Source organism: Nylanderia fulva, unplaced genomic scaffold (assembly GCF_048542155.1).
Source record: "Nylanderia fulva isolate GAGA-0341 unplaced genomic scaffold, ASM4854215v1 Scaffold18, whole genome shotgun sequence".
Classification (NCBI taxonomy): Eukaryota; Metazoa; Arthropoda; class Insecta; order Hymenoptera; family Formicidae; genus Nylanderia; species Nylanderia fulva.
Window position 1 is genome coordinate 2,671,356 of NW_028190055.1, and position 16,495 is coordinate 2,687,850.

Genomic DNA, 16,495 nt, shown 5'->3' on the forward strand with positions numbered 1-16,495 from the left:
CTTTAACCCGACGCGAACGCGATCTTTTCAATTCTGGGAATCGATTATTCCTGCGGAGGCGCCCGTGCTTTGACCTCACACAAATGTATCTGTTTATCTCTTGCTTGAGTGGACGGAGCAACTCGATTCAATCATTTTCGCGCCATTTTCTTATTCTCTTGAAAAAAAAAAAAAAAAAAAGGAGAGAAGAGAGAAACGAATGCGTGTTGTTGGTCGAAAGGAGTAAAATAGAGATAGGTAGAACACATACTTATACACGGATCGAGTGGATCTATTGCGAAAGGAATGAGGCGAAAGGCGACAAGACGGCGTGTGGTCCGCCGGACGCCGATGAGTAGGACAGGACCAGAACGACGACAGTATCTTATCCGAGGCCCCGGCCGACCGATCGATCAATGGCGAGATCGATGCCTTCTCCGAGCGATCGGGGAGTATCGCGGCATGCTTGGCCGCGCAAGTATTTTTCACCCTGCAGGCGGTGGCGACGCCGCCCGGTCGGGTAGACGCCGATAGACTTCTCAATTGTTCACGGTTTAGCGAAAATGAGATGTGATGATTCCCCGAACCGAACTATTATTTATTATTCCTATATATTATCGTTTCTATCATTTTCGATCTTGTCATTTTTATACAATTTCATTTTTAATCATTATAATCATTATTTTTTCATCTTCACAGAGAGAATCTGCTTTTAGAATTTACTTTGAAAACCATGCTAATCGTGGGACAATATGGTATTGGGAGAATTTTATAATTGTTATATTTATAATAGAATTTTTCAGTTTTTCTCTGATTAATATTTACTATAATAAAAAATATATTAATCTACCACAATAAGATATAAAACATGTTCGATTAATTTTACTGTGTAAGTATATATTAATATATTTTTTATTGCGATAAATATTAAGCAGAGAAACTCTTATAAAATTTTTCCAGTACGATATTGACTCACGATTACCAAAATTTCAGAGTAAATTTTATATTTAATTTAATTTCCTGTCATTGGAAATAATATCTGCTGATGATTTACCAAGACTTAATTACATTTAAATAAAATTTTTTCTAGATATTCTATAAATATTTCAGATATATTTTTATTTTGTTAAAAAATTATTTGTCTTTCGCATATTAAATATAATTAAGTAATAAAATGATTTAAATGTAATTTTTTCTCTATCTATTCAATTACATATTAATAAACATTTTTTACAATTTATACAAATACGACAAGAAAAAATAACTTTTAATGATAATAGAAAAAAAAAATTAATCAAAAATAATTGAAAATCATGCATGATAATCGTGAAACAATGGTATTGAAAGGATTTTATAAAAGTTTTTCTGATTAAATATTTATATCGCAATAAAAATATTAATATCTACTACAATGAGATATAAAATATGCTCAATTAATTTTACTACATATTAATATTTTTATTGTGGTAAACATTAATCAGAAAAACTCTTATAAAATTCTATCGTGATTTTGAAGGTAAATTCTCTTCATGTTACATAACTGAATAAAGATAAAAGTAAAAGATATCTGATAATACTTATAGAAAAAGTATAATATTTATTTAGAAAAAGAATAAAAATATCCATGTATTAAATGAAAGTTATGCCAACATTCGTCCCCTCTGTCCGTCTTAAGCGTACATTCTTTTTAGACCTTAGCGTGGCAGTGTATTATATACGAATCCCGATTCGTCCGACTGTTCGTTTAACGAGGGTGCTCGATTCTCGAAATCATTATCGTCAAAACCCGATCCGGCGTTACGACCCTAAAGACAGGTAGCCTGCTTGTGAAACGGTCGCGCATATGGCGCACCCACACCCGTGACCAATCGCTAACACGCTCATATCGGGGACCTCGTTCACCAAGCTACGCTGCACGCATCCACGGCTTTACACAGGACATACACACACACACACACATACACACGTACACGTGATGCGAAACCCAGCTTAAAACGCTCGTTTGCATTCTTCGAATGAATGAAGATATTGGGACGAGAAGATTCCCGTCCACATGCGATTCTGCACTAAAGAGCCATATAATTGTCATTAATTAAGGGAGCTTTTAAACATTTGGACGACAAGTTAACGATTCGTATTACCGACTTTTTTTCAAGGAGATTGAAGAATTTTCTTGTTAGAGGATCGAAAAATTAATTTCATGTAAACATATTTAAAAAATATAATTATTCCAATAAAAGAAAAAAAAGAAGTTAATTTGAGATCTCGCGCGCTCTCGATTTTATTTGACAAATATTTCTCACGCTGTTCGTGCTCGCTCGCCCGCTCTGAAATTTGCCGAATATCCACGGCACGTGGTACGCGCGAATAACACGAGGACGCACGCTCCGCGAATACCAAAGACTACCGGACAGGCGGCCATCCGACCTCGATTCCGATCTCGATTTCGATCTCGATCTCGCGCAAGCGGAGCGGCCGGCCTCGGTACTCGTCGCCGGCGACGAAAAATTGCACAACAGCAGGTTTCGTTTCGTCGCGGCATATCACGTGGAGAGAAAGAGAAAGAGAGAGAGAGAGAGACAGGCGGGCAACCTAATGCTAATGCGGCTACCATTAGCAAGTAGTGAATCGAATGTAAAGTCGGACGTAAGGTGGGACCACACAGGTCGCGTTCGCTCGCGGAGGGTTATACGGGGCCAGCAGATGCAGTGCCCCATAAACAGCGGGGCGAGACCACCCAACGCGCTTGTTCCTTCGTTTCGTTCCTTCGTCTGTTTCCTTAATAACCACGATAGCCTGCCTGTTACCGTGCGGGAAGGTGTGCAGGCTCCTCTCTCTTTCTCGAGCACACGGACATACGTGTACGTCGTATGTGTGCGTGCATGATAAATGTGTACGTGCACGCGCGACACGTGTATACAGTGGATCAAATCGCTGCTGCTCGCTCTCCTTTTCTCTCTCTCTTTCTCTCCAGATCCAGATCATTTTCGAGAGCTTTCGCAGGGTGACGTTGCTCCGGACCGCAGAGAAAAGATTGGGGTGTAATTTCCGAGTAATCGTCGAGTCGCTTCCCTCGATTCGGTCTCCCTGCAAAACGAAGGTCGTTCAGAAAAGCTCTAATAAATTATATGCACCTTCGAGAGACTTTGATATATTTTTCTTCCGCTTCTTTTCCCTCCTCCGGGAACAATTTAAATCCCACACACGTGTTTCCTTCATGACTCTCGAATAGGACCACGGGTTTATTACTATGACCCTTCTTTTTTTCCTCGGATCTCGAGTTTCCGAGAATCTCGCGAAGGGTTCTTGTCCTAGTATGATGACCACCCGCGTTAAAAACGTCGAACATCTGAGCTATGAGATATTTTGGGTAATCCGAGACTATGTATACTAGAAAGGATCGCTCGACAGAATCTCCTCCCGTCGTCCTTCATATCGCGTTTTTGTTGGTAGCACGAGGAAGTCTTTTCCGAACGATTAAGCATAACCCCGCTTTAGCGCAACGTCATCCTACGAATCCCTCCAGCAGGCCACGATTGTTCTGACCCAGATCTCTCTTACAGTACTAATTACGCAGTGATATACCTATAATTCATTACGAGGAAAATTATTATTGCGATAATCATTATCTCGAATAGCGTGTAAATAACGTGTACGACATTATAATTATGACAAGAAGTACATGTTTCGTGAAGTCAATTGAAGAGAAAAAATAAATATATAAAAAAATAAATAAATACATACCTTCAATCTGCATCTGCGGTGGAAGACATCCGTTGGAGCGACGAAGATGGAGCTACACGACGCCGTCCTTTTCCAACGAACGACTTGGACCACGTCGTCGTTGACTCCTTCATTTCTTCAACTCGCTATGCACTCACTCATATTTTGACAGTCACGTAACACACACACACACACAACGACACTAATTACGATCGGGCGAAATACGGATTAACTGTCGAACGATCTGTGTCCTCTTCCTCCTTCCCACACTCTCTCTCTCTCTGCTCCTTGTCATTTCTTCACAGAGCGGAATTAACGCGATACCGATAATCGCCTGATATGTCACGACACTTCCCGACACTTATATATTCATATTCGCGCGATACACGTCGCAAATCGCGGAGATAAACGGACGACCGTTCGCGAGCACAGCACATCCGCCATATTCCGTTACTTGATAAATCCTGTGAAAAATTTGAACTAATGTGCAACTTCACGCCGATGCCTGATTCGTCGATCGCAGCTTCGCCTGTTCACTCGGCTCGCGACATGTAAGGGATGCCAACTGTCAATTGCAGAGCGTCTCCCTCGCTCGACTTTTTGTGATTCGCGGTTTTTCGCAAGTCATATGGTAATAAATATATATATATATATATATACATATATATGTAGAAAGCGATTAGATTACCTTCAATTTGTAATTTGTACCGCAGACACGATGGTGAGTATTCGAAGAGAAAATAATTACTTGACGGAAACTTCATATATATATAGCTTCTTTTCTAAAAAGTGTAGGTTATGCAAAAACGTTTGCTCAGAGCTTTGCCTTTTCTATTTTTGAAAGAAAGATATGTGTGTTTGATATCTTTTTTCTTTCAGTTTATCGTATCCAGCACGATTAGACTTCCTATCTTTATGCATACAAGAGCGAGAGGGCGAAAAGCCATTCAAAGAATAAAGGATACAATTTTCTCGTCAACCAAAATATAATTGTGAAGCGCAATCTACTGGTGGATGTCAGTACTCGTTGTGCAACTGTCGATAAAGAAGTGACATGCAATATTATTGTACATTATTATTATATTCTCATCAGATGAGGTTAATGACAGCTATTTATTAATGTATATCGAGTAAGTATACATATTCTATATAGGAGTCTGTGATTCTATTACACTTAATAAAAAAAAGTAATTATTTTAATACGAAATATAATAAACACAAACATTTTTTTTTTTTTTTTTTTTTTTTTTTTTTTAAGAAAGTAAAATCGTGAACAAAAAATGGAGAGAGAAAACGAATCGCGTAAAATAACAAATAATATTACAAATTTATATATAATTATTAATTATATGTATGTATATATATATTTAATACACAATACAATGTTTTTCTTTTTTTATTTATTATAATATATATATGTATATATATTCCAATAACGGAACATTTTTTTTCTTTTTCATCACGCAAGAATTTTTTTATTATGCTCTATTATTGCTCTTTATAATTATCTCTATAATATATGTGCAGAATTATACAGGAAATCAATTATAACAAATTATTTGATTATGCATTACTAATAATAATAATAAGGCACTAATAAGCATAATTTTTTTTATATTGCGATGTTCTAATAATACTACTATATATTTTTATGAATTATATAAATAATTTCCATATGAAAAACATTGGCGAAATCCTTGCCCATATATTCAATATGTCAATATATCGAAGATATAAAATGATACATTTTTTAATAAATTATTTATATATGCATTTTTTAACGTAATTATTTGAAACACGATTCTTTTCGTCTTTTTATAAAGTATTATAGAGGATTATTGTTATAAAGTAGTATACAATTTGTTATTCAACCTCGAACATTTTACAGAAACATAACATTTATATAAACTTGCAGCGTTTTAATAGCATAAACCTAAATAAAAAAATGTGCACGCATTAATGTAAGAAAAAATGTTATTCAATGTAAATACCGGTTATTATTTTTTTAATCATTTTTTGTTTTATGTTATATATAGAAGAACTTTTATGCTGAAGGACGAGGAAAGATTACGCGAAAGATTGGATCTTCTGCGTTATGTAAAATGAAATCGCCGTGTGACAAGGATTACAATAAGCAATTAAGTCCAGAGGATAGCCGTGGTTGGCATTAAAAATCCAAAATCGCAGTCCTTACGACGTGAGGAAACAATTTCAATCCACTCTGCTGTTTTCTTTAGACTTGTTCTCCAAGTAACGCCGTCGATATGCCCCGGTAGGGTCATATTTGTCCTCCAAAAGTTTCCAATCGTCCGGTTTATTATCGATCAAATGATGAGAAATCTTGTCTGCTGCGTTCTTTTGTATTTCGCTGCATCCGGCGCAGTCATGCTCCAACGCGTCCGGTAAATTTTCTTTGAGAAATATGCATATTATGTAATGCAATTATTGCATTTTATTATTTAACATCTCGCTCTCTTTTTTTAACATTTTTTATACATTAATTTACTTTTTTTATAAGAAATATTTTTCTAAATATATCAAGTTTTTCTGTATATATATTAAATTTAACGGTAATAATTACGATAAAAAGAATAAAAAATAATTATCCGCGTTCTTTTTCTAATACATACAAAGTCTATATATAATATAAAACTTATATAATATATTATTTACAATAATGAAATCTAGAATAGTTTGAAAGAAATATAAAATAACTGTATATGTATATTTTACTAAGTTTGCGAAAAAAAGAATATGAAAATTTCTACATATTTAGAGTGTAAAGATATCTATTCCAAGAATATTAAAAACGCTTCGATTATTCGCAATTTAAAGGATTATAGAAGCAAATTTATAGAAGATTATAAAAATACATTATCCACACACAAAACACTTTTTGGAGCTTTGCTAAAATCTTACTCACTTTTCAGTTCCGCCGCATCTGGGGTGCAGGGAGTCCGATCGAGCAGACAACCCACGTATCCGTTCAACAGCCTATCGCTATTTATCACCGCGTCCACATCTATATTGTCGTATTTCGTCGTATACTGCACCTCATCTGCGAGAACAACGATGAACGAAAGGGTGCACGTGGTGATAAGAGCGACGACTAGATGCCTCATCGTGGTGAACCAGATTGATGCGATGCTCCCGATTCACTGCTCACGGAATCCCATTAGTTCCAATGTCTTATAAGGAAGACTTGGACACGGTTCGTTAGTCGCACGAAATCATCCTCGTGTATCCTTGCCATAATTTATCGAGAAAAATACGCGCGACATAGTTGCTTCCTGTGTCGAGCAGACTTTTGTACTCTGAACGTAAAAATTTCCATGCTCAAATCTTTTAAAATCTTTTTTATCATGGATTACTAATATAATTAGATTTGTTTCATTATTGTATCTAGATAATATTAAAAATTTTATATATTTTATATTCAGTGTTGGGTAGTATCTAGATACACTTTGTGTATCTGAGTCTGTATCTAAGATATATTAAAATTGAAGTATCTATATATCTGTAGCTAGATATAAAACATGATATCTGAATTGCTTTTTTCAGATACATTTACAGATACATTTTCATATATTTTTTTGGTAGCCCAATTCTTTAAATTTTTAAAAGATCAAGACTGCAAGTTATCAACATATTGTCATCAACACCGGTTGAGCTATTATTAAGCATTGGTCAAATTTTAGTACCATGGCGAAATAGTTTGAGTGACGATATCTTTGAGGTATTTTTCGCGTGTTAAGACTAACGAATAAAGTCGTAATATAAACAAAAATATTAATAAAGATAAAAGAATCATTCAGTATATTTTGTGCATATTACCATTATTATGATAAAATATAATTTAAAAGTATCTGCTATGTATCTGAGATACTTTTAAAGTATTTGAGTATCTGTATAATTTGTTTATCTGTATCTGTATCGAGATATACATTTTGAGTATATCTTACCCATCACTGTTTATATTACAGACTTTTGTATATATTATCTAATTGTAAATGTACATAATTATTTTTTAATTTTTGCATCAGCAATTTTCTATATAAATTATCGTTAAACGTACTATAAAAAGATTTAACATATTTAGAGAAAAATATTCTCTATATTAGAATTAAAAAGATATTTGACAATAACATGTAATTATATATTGTGTTGGTTAATATCGCGTACATATTGAATAATTTGATGAATATAACAGATTAAAACTCCACTCTGTTAGATGATATAATGATTATTCCATCCGTGTCAAGTGCAAAAACATATGTACATATGTAAGTAAGTAAACTGCATAACGAGCAAAAAAATTGCGTCTTACATGAAAAGAATTCTCGTATTTTGATTCTTTTCAGTAGTATTCCTTAGGCGATGTATTACGCGACCTCGACTTTTAGATAGGCTAGAACTTGCGCAAAGGATATGACTGTTTCCCTCGTTATCTATTTCCGTAAAAAGATTTCTTTAACTCGTAAATTTAAATTCTTCGTCGATGCATTTCGTCCTTGCTATAAACGGTTTGTATAATTATAATGCCATATTCATCGTCATATATCATCTATTACAAATGTTGATGATAAATCAGCTTACATAATTCCTATTAGGATTTCTGCAGCAATAACTATATATATTTTTGAATTACGCAATCTACGGATGGAATAATCATTATATCATCTAACAGAGTGGAGTTTTAATCTGTTATATTCATCAAATTATTCAATATGTACGCGATATTAACCAACACAATATATAATTACATGTTACTGTCAAATATCTTTTTAATTCTAATATAGAGAATTCACGATCTTTTGTGAGTAATTTTTACTCTTTAACATCTTTATCCTTTTCTTTCATTAATGTTTTGATGAAAATTTTAAATTATCGGATGTATAACGATTGATAATTAATGACAGATGATGATCTCAACTTAGAAAATTCGCAACTATAAAATCGACTCTGCTTATATTCGATATTTGTCTCATTTCAGAGATCAAACTCGAAAGTTTCGCATTTTATAATCCGCTACAAAGTAGCTTATCAACAAGGATTTTCAATTTCGCAAAAGGAGAGGAAATGCCCGGCTTGGAACGGATTAATCGCTGCGGCCGGCTGATCGAAGGAACGCGAAGGGATTTCCTGAAATATTATCTGAAAAAATGCCCGACCCTCTTTCACATTTGCTACGATCCGATCGGCACTCATCGAAAAGCCAGAGCCTTCATCGGATTTCTTTTCGGATTTCTCGCAGCTGTCGCGCTATACGAGGGCATAATCGTCGATCTACAATTTGACGCGTATACCAGTATCTCTCTGGGAATCATTCTCGCTGTGATGTTATCAATAGGATGTGCGTCATCGATACAGGTAATCTCTTTTTTTTATTTCATTAGATTTTACGTTCTCGCGAAGATATTTTCTCATATCTTCTTACTTTGATCTTATCGAGACGCAGAACTTCTCGTCTTACAAGAGATATTTTTCTTCTCAAAAATTCAAAATCGTGTTACTAACAATAATTTAAGTTGATCTCGTATTATGTATCTTTATCATCAGCTGAAATTGTATATAAATAAACTTATTCGTTTATATTGTCTTTTAATACTGATATTAATTGTGGTAAATAATAAGCAATTTATATATGATTTGTTTAAATAATATCTTTTGACATTTCCATCGAAAATAAATAACTTGAAGGAATCTGCATTTACAATGTAATATAGATATAGACATATGAAATGCTTAATAATACATTTTGCTGGCTACGAATAGGTGAGATGTATTTGTCTGTTGACAATCCCGACCTTCCTCGGTCGATCCGGTCGTAACGTTTTGAGGGCGTTCGTCTTAGGATACATAATCGCTGGACCGATATTTAATTTAATATACAACGGCAAAGAAGTGGTCAGAACTTTTGCTTGTACGACGCAATTGACGTATAATCTCACCCAAACGCGTTTTGATCTTATGTTTAAGCCTTTTCAACAGGTAAATATTATATGTACATCCGGTTATTAAAATAATACGATATAATAAGCGCAATTCAATTTAAAAGATTATTGTTTATACGCAAACGACACTTCTGTGCAAAAGTAATTACACGTTTAATAATTTATAGGCAGTGCTCGCCATGAAAGCGGATGCGAGCGAATTGAAAGATACTTTATCCTCGGTAAGGGATTTGATGAGTCCGATAGTCGAGGAAATCGAAGGCGAAGAGGAGATGAAGAGATTGAAAGAGGAGAACGACTATCTGGACGAACTTCAGGACGATACAAAGCGAAGCGACGAGATCGAGGAGAAACATGAGAAAGAGATCGCCAAGGCAAAGTCTGAGGCGGATATTTACGAAGCGAAGTACAAGAAGAAAATCCAGGCGCGTTGCGAAGAGCAGCTTAGCCGCGGTGCCGAGCGATGCAGGCAGGCCATTCTTCTCTTCTCTTAGAATTAATCTGAATAACATCCAGACAAACTTCAGTCAAAATATTCGAGAAATCTCCGTGTATTTAGTTTAAATTTCAAAGAATTTACAATTACATATTATTACATATAGGTTTCTCTTCTTGTACACAAGATTATTATAGCTAATATTGAGAGAAATTTCAGCCAAAGTTCAAGCCTTTATATCTGTAATTTAAATTTCAAAGAATTGACAATTCTGCGTAGATTTCATAAATAATATTTACTAATACTAGAGTATACAATATCAGCGATGTAATCATGAAAATTGATTGAAGGAAAATACAATAGTAGATTTTTTTTTAATCTGTTGTGTAATTTTCAAGAAAAATTATTTCGAATTACAAGGATGACCATACATCTATTTGAATCTTCATAATATATGTAATTATCCGCGGTAGAAATATTACGTCATTTTTCTCATATCGCGTGCAAATCGAGTATTGTTTTATATTGTTTCGAATAAAATGCTTTTTTCTGTTTTTTTTTTGTATTAACTTGAAGTATGGAAGTTAACATGCAATTTTTTAGGGACATGTTCGGTGACGCTTATGATAAGTGTTACGACGCGGTGACGGTCTTCGCGGCCTGGCTGCTGTGTTGGCCGATGAAGCTCACCTTCGTGTGCAACCTGGTGCAGGCACTCGGTGGAGTCAATATCTGCGATCCCGAGGGGAACATAGACTCGGGCATCGGCGAGGGCTATGTTGCTCTAAAAAGTGAATAAATGTCATTCAATTGTGTATTAATATAAGAATTTAGCAATTATACATAAGGCATTTCCTCTTGTAACATTTTTCCCCGCGAGATTTCTTTTGCAAAACAATATCTGCTCTCTTCGAAGGAGCCAGGGATACATTCAGCAAGAGTCTCAAGGAGGCAAAATTCCAGTACAAAGTAAAGAAAATGCCGGTGATTCTTGATCTTCATGACGCCACGGATTTTGCCCAGGGCGTGATGCATGAATTCAACTCACGTAGGAAGATTTTGGAATCCGTGATGATGATTATCAAAAGGTATATAGCAAAATAACGAAAAAAATTGCCTGAGTTAACGAAGATCATTTTTTAAATAATAATTTATCCTTTTTTTAACGGAAATGTATCAAAATTTCTTTAATTGTACAAAATTGTTTTTGACAAAATGCATTTATGCAGGGACAAAATATCTTTCAAGTCCAAGACAAACAATAAAAATAAATATTTTATTTAGATGCCTGTCCTTCGTTTTCTTGAGAATCATCATAAACGCCCAGATATATCACGACAAATATATCAACGAGATCGAGTACGATAACGTATATGTGACTTCATACTTTCGAAAAATTGACGCGAGACGGAAGGCTCGCGGCAGCTTAACTTTGCTGCCCTTGAAGAAGATTGAAAGATCAAAATTCGTGGACCCATACAGCCTGCGGCCGAGCAAGATCGAGCGAGTGCATCTGACCGGTCAAATGGTGAAGTTGATCCTCGAGATGATCAGCGTGACGACGTTTATATTGCTCGATAGGCTTTTCTTCGAGATGCTCGATTTGGTCAGGAGACACGCTTATATGGAATATACTCAGGTAAATGATTTACAAAGTTTAATCATTCTCGTCGTTTTAGATATATTTTTCAAATTCAATCTAGAGATTTTTTGTAGAACTTGTGATAGAGCATGTCTATCACAAATTCTACTCTATTGTTTTTCTTTTATCTGCAGAATTTATATGAAACAAATCTTAATTAATCTATTTTGATATGCAGAATAAAAAATTCGTATGATTTTTCTCTTCCGATATCATAGAAGGCTACAGTAATGTGAACCATCAGAGATAATGATAATGATATGCAAAATAGATAAAAAGAAACATTTTAGATCTTTCCAAGTGTGTTACATAATGTAATTTATACTTCATCTTTTTTTGTTCTGATTTAACTTTAATTTTAATTTCTCCTAGGCGGGTCATCATGATATGGTTTTGGAAGTTCGCGGAATCGGAATAATAGCCTCCCTAATACGTAGTATCATTCGCGGATTCAACGTGAAGAAACGAGTGAAGACAGTGGTGTCCAACAACGCGTGTTTACCAAGGCCTAGCAGAGTACCGGATCGCATGATCCTCAAGATCTATTCGACCTATCTTGGCGTTTGGCTGTTATTGTTCACCGCTGCTTACACGCAACGATTGCGACGCGTGATCTGCTCGTTTTTCTACAGGAAACGCGAAAAGAGGCGCGTGCTGTACCTCTATAACGAGAGCCTGAGACGCAGGCTCGGACACGCCAGGTAAAAATCCGTATCTTTGTGAGCGATTCGGTGCAGACTCCGAATTTTCTCTTGTTTCGAGCAACGAAATTCCTGAATGAGAAATCCAATCGAATAATCCAACATTTTTCGTAAGAAACAAGTATTTAAGGGTCACATCTTTGAACATTTATTAATTTCTGCGATGGCAGATTTATGCGGGCCAAGATCAGAGCTTTAGTTAGAACTCGTCGGCTGGAATACGACATGGACCTGTGGATCGCTCTGAGGCTGCGTTGGCCAATGCTCTGCGGTTGGCTGGCATTATTCGCCCGGGCGCGTCTCAAATGTCTCGTCTGCGGCGAAGCGGAACCGAGGAAAGGTCCGCAATATCGCAAATGCACGACACCAGGGTGTCCTTTCGTCCATTGCTCCGAATGCTGGAAAGACATTGGTGAGCTGTGCTATGCCTGCGCTGACATCGGCGAGACGACAGACGACGAATATATGACGGACGATCAAATGACTTTAAAATGATAAAATATTAATTTAAATAGGAATTAATATAATTTCACGAACGCGCTTTGCGCACTTGATATTTTTTTGTAAATAGATATTGGGATATTTATTGACAGCTTTAGACAAATATTTCTATTAGTAATTAATCTTGTGAGATACGATTAAATTGATATTACTTCATATACATATGAAAGAGACTTTAATGTAAAAACGAACAGTAATCAAGTAGTTTTGTAATGGAGATATATATTAAATTTTTAAAATTGTCTAATAGTATATATTTGTAAAACGACTGTATAATAGAATAGTTAATCAATGCTTGAGAGATTTGTCGATAATAAAAAACTAATTTGCAAGCATTTTTCTACTGCTTTTAATGACGAAATCAGTTTCTTCGAAGAATTTTTTTGCGGGAATTTTTACATTAAAATTTTCCACTGTGTAAAGACGGACGATCAAGATTCAAATGTAAAGAACGCAAGGAGAATTCTGCGATGGAATGACTCACGGAATCATGTATAACTGCATATATATTATGACGTATATTTTTTATTTGCATGCCGTGAGAATACGCATGTTACATAGTAATTAGGTCAAGTTGCCGCCCGAAGGGCATTAAAAGCAATTAATATTACATATATATATATATATATATATACATATTTCTACATTTTTTCTTCCTTGAATTTTGATCAGTTCTAACTCTGTTTGTTCAAAGCCTTATCTTCAAACTTCGGCGCATATATTCTTTCCGGATCGTATTTAGCTATCACTTCGTCCCACATACTTCTTTTGTTAAGTATTAGAAACTGTATCGTCTTATCCACAAGTTTTATCTGTTGATTTGTACACTTTTCACAATCAGTGCGTAGTGCTTCAGATAAGTTTTCTGTGCAACAATAATTCAATGATTATTATTAATTTAACAATAATATTAAACATATAATCAAACATATCTTACATTACAAGTTAAAAGTCTGTGCTTCTTTAAGAAATATAAGGTCTTTTATTTCAAAATAGCAAAGTAAATGGATTGTAATTTGTATTTACTTAATGTTGCCAAGTGACAATATTATTAAATTTGTTATTTCTAGATTCTTCTATACTCTTTTTAGATAAGATAAATTTTTAAAAAGAGTTATTATAATTTAAGGACGTTGTTTTTCCATATATGCATTTTAATTTTAAAATTCGGAGTGTTATTGAGCAAACTAATATAATTTGCATTGATAATTGAATTTAATTCAATGAAATGGATAAATTGTTTTATTGGCACGCTATATATACATTATATAATTTTGCTTGGTATGATTCTTTCGGTATAATTGCAGTTTTCATGCATAATAGATGCAGAATACTCACTCTTTATTTCAAGAGTTTCAGGAGGGCATCCGATATCTACCTTGTCCAATATGCAGTCGATGTATCGCTTCAATAATCGATCATTATTTAGAATCTTATCTACATCTATATTGTCATATTTATCTGTGTAATGATCTTGCGGCCGTCCGTACACATAGACAATAGTGCTAACAGCGAACAGATACACCACTGTAAATTTCATGGCTGTAAAAAAGTTTAGATACGTATCTAATCAAATGTCTATTCGACAAAAGTTTGAGCTAGAAAAATATTGTATATTAGTTGTGACATCGGGATATATAAAAATTATCTGTGCACATATATTGCACCCCAATTCAGGTCTCTCTCGGAAGAAATATATAAAAAATAATTGTGTAAAATGTTTATAATTAATGCACATGTAGACAAGCATGTATCATCACTACATATATATATATATATATTTTTTTTTTAGTTTATTACAGTATTTGTCCTTGAGCAAATTAAAAGAGGAAGTAATTTTTAATTAAAATTACGAGAAAAATTATTTTTTTATTAAAAGTTTTGTAATTTAATTAACATTTATTTACACATTTTCTTTTAAAACATTTTCCGAATGTCAATGAGATGTATTTAGGTGTTTTTCAATTAAAAAAATTGAATTTTATTCTGAGTTATTCCGAGAGAGAACATAAATGTGACAATTATATTGATTCGATATAAATATTCGATGTAATATGCATAATGCAATGCACAATGAATTGGATGAAATTGCTTGGAAACATAGTTATAGATATATGATTATGTGATATTTGTAACTAAATTGGACGCAATTATGCAGTAAGGAATCTCTGAACTTAGAAAAGTAATTTTTCAAATACGAGGTCATTTTAGAAGTATTCTAGAACTTCCTGGCACAATAATGTGTGTTGAAAGAAGTAAAATAATCCTTTTTTCTTCTAAGATGCGGTACCTCTTCGTTTTGTTAACAGAAAATTATTCTAATATATTCATCAATATACACACACACATTCCACGATATTTTTTGTAATAAAAAATCCAAAAGTTGAAAATTTGACAGTTGTTCGTGCGTAGAACGTCGCGGTGCGATTGTGCAATAAATGCTCACCTAAGACGTATATTACTCTCAATCGGATGTAATTGTGTACGGATATATTCCCGTCACTTGACTTTATATACGTTGCATAGTCGCGAGTGGAGGAAAACGATACTGATTTATTCTACTAAATTCCATTTCGTCATCGGCTCGCTTCACCTTCGCACCTGCTGTGGAAAACCACGCCGTCTTTAATTAGTTGCGGTCTTCATTTTCCTTCTCCCATACTTGAGATGGAGAGTTCAATGACAAATAATGATTCATAAAACCAGTGTTGCTATTAATTAGCTATGTTTCTTGGGTGGAAAAACCTACTCATTGTTTCTTTTTCGTGATTTCCAATTCATATTAATTCGAAATCTGCGATTCAAGTGTATCAGAAAAGACAGGGAGAGAGATAGCTTTTTTTCGGAATTTTTAAATTTGATTACATTTTTAATGATTTTAATAATTTTGTATCAGTCTGTGTTTTAAAACATTTCGTTATTGATTTTTAATTGTTCTTAGAAAAGGAAATGCGCTTATGCATATTTCATTAATTATTTCTTAGAATTTCTTCACAGAAAAAACAGTATCTTTGAAAGAATGCAAATATGCCTTGATTCAAGTATATTTTATCCTTATAATAGCACCAAATATAAATAATTTTGAATAAAGGATAATTTATCCTTAAAACAAAGTGCAAAATATTCTTGGTTGAAGCTGAAATTTACTTATAAATATTGCAAGGACAAGTGACAAGTGAGCATCGGATATAAGCGGTACTTTCAAGTATATATAATAATTCTTAGTTCAAATGTGACTAAGTTTGTTTTTACCATATGCAATTTTTAAAACAAGAATATATCTTAAAGATAAAATATACTTTACACAAACTTATTTATTATTAAGGCAAATGAAAATTTGTGATTACAAAGAGCATTCTATGCTTAAATCAATCAAATAGCGTTCAAGAATAAAAATATACTTGAATCAAGGATTCCTTTTTTTCTGTGTTTCATTTGCATATATGCAAATACATACTTTGATATATATGAGAATTTAAGTAGAATAGAAACTATTCGTTCCACATTTTTTAACAGATAAAAATCTCGGAAAATTATTATCTTTTTATCTATTTGTTGC

General features: G+C 33.9%; 4 protein-coding genes across 6 annotated transcripts in view; 1 reads left to right on the plus strand and 3 right to left on the minus strand.

Annotated features, from left to right (window-relative positions):
- Nucleotides 1-4,338, minus strand: part of ptc (protein patched) — a 60,614-nt gene extending 56,276 nt beyond the window's left edge. The window contains exon 1 of the mRNA XM_085481485.1: nt 3,724-4,338. The gene's annotated coding sequence lies outside the window, so the exon portion shown is untranslated. The remainder of the gene's footprint in view (nt 1-3,723) is intronic.
- On the plus strand, nt 4,079-13,914 carry LOC114946097 (protein sneaky). 3 transcript variants are annotated; one of them, XM_085481486.1, is made up of 12 exons: nt 4,079-4,423; nt 4,582-4,832; nt 5,739-6,104; nt 6,633-7,438; nt 8,696-9,072; nt 9,478-9,693; nt 9,824-10,125; nt 10,696-10,883; nt 11,009-11,180; nt 11,377-11,731; nt 12,107-12,435; nt 12,606-13,914. In XM_085481486.1, the coding sequence occupies exons 5-12, from the start codon at nt 8,782-8,784 to the stop codon at nt 12,928-12,930; spliced, it is 2,178 nt and encodes a 725-aa protein (XP_085337612.1). In that variant the 5' UTR covers nt 4,079-4,423; nt 4,582-4,832; nt 5,739-6,104; nt 6,633-7,438; nt 8,696-8,781; the 3' UTR covers nt 12,931-13,914. The 3 variants fall into 3 exon arrangements, with proteins under 3 accessions (XP_085337612.1, XP_029178368.2, XP_085337613.1); XM_029322535.2 differs by having other exon boundaries at nt 6,633-6,913; XM_085481487.1 differs by having other exon boundaries at nt 5,739-5,974.
- On the minus strand, nt 5,479-6,892 carry CSP4 (chemosensory protein 4). Its single transcript, XM_085481488.1, has 2 exons — nt 6,626-6,892; nt 5,479-6,113 (listed from the first exon to the last, which is right to left on the minus strand). Exons 1-2 carry the CDS (start codon nt 6,822-6,824, stop codon nt 5,914-5,916), a joined length of 399 nt encoding a protein of 132 aa, XP_085337614.1. The 5' UTR covers nt 6,825-6,892; the 3' UTR covers nt 5,479-5,913.
- LOC114946168 (ejaculatory bulb-specific protein 3-like) lies at nt 13,442-15,467 on the minus strand. Its single transcript, XM_029322596.2, has 3 exons — nt 15,383-15,467; nt 14,275-14,478; nt 13,442-13,801 (listed from the first exon to the last, which is right to left on the minus strand). Exons 2-3 carry the CDS (start codon nt 14,474-14,476, stop codon nt 13,611-13,613), a joined length of 393 nt encoding a protein of 130 aa, XP_029178429.2. The 5' UTR covers nt 14,477-14,478; nt 15,383-15,467; the 3' UTR covers nt 13,442-13,610.
- Between the last annotated feature and the right edge of the window lie 1,028 nt (nt 15,468-16,495).

Bases quoted from the DNA above. Each gene is read 5' to 3' on its own strand.
- CSP4 (XM_085481488.1), bottom strand. From the start codon at position 6,824: ATGAGGCATCTAGTCGTCGCTCTTATCACCACGTGCACCCTTTCGTTC. The intron at 6,114-6,625 runs GTGAGTAAGATT...TATTTCTCAAAG, and splicing joins AGATGCGGCGGAACTGAAAA to AAAATTTACCGGACGCGTTG.
- LOC114946097 (XM_085481486.1), top strand. From the start codon at position 8,782: ATGCCCGGCTTGGAACGGATTAATCGCTGCGGCCGGCTGATCGAAGGA. The intron at 10,126-10,695 runs GCAGGCCATTCT...GCAATTTTTTAG, and splicing joins CGCGGTGCCGAGCGATGCAG to GGACATGTTCGGTGACGCTT. The intron at 11,732-12,106 runs GTAAATGATTTA...AATTTCTCCTAG, and splicing joins CTTATATGGAATATACTCAG to GCGGGTCATCATGATATGGT.
- LOC114946168 (XM_029322596.2), bottom strand. From the start codon at position 14,476: ATGAAATTTACAGTGGTGTATCTGTTCGCTGTTAGCACTATTGTCTAT. The intron at 13,802-14,274 runs GTGAGTATTCTG...ATTGTTGCACAG, and splicing joins TGAAACTCTTGAAATAAAGA to AAAACTTATCTGAAGCACTA.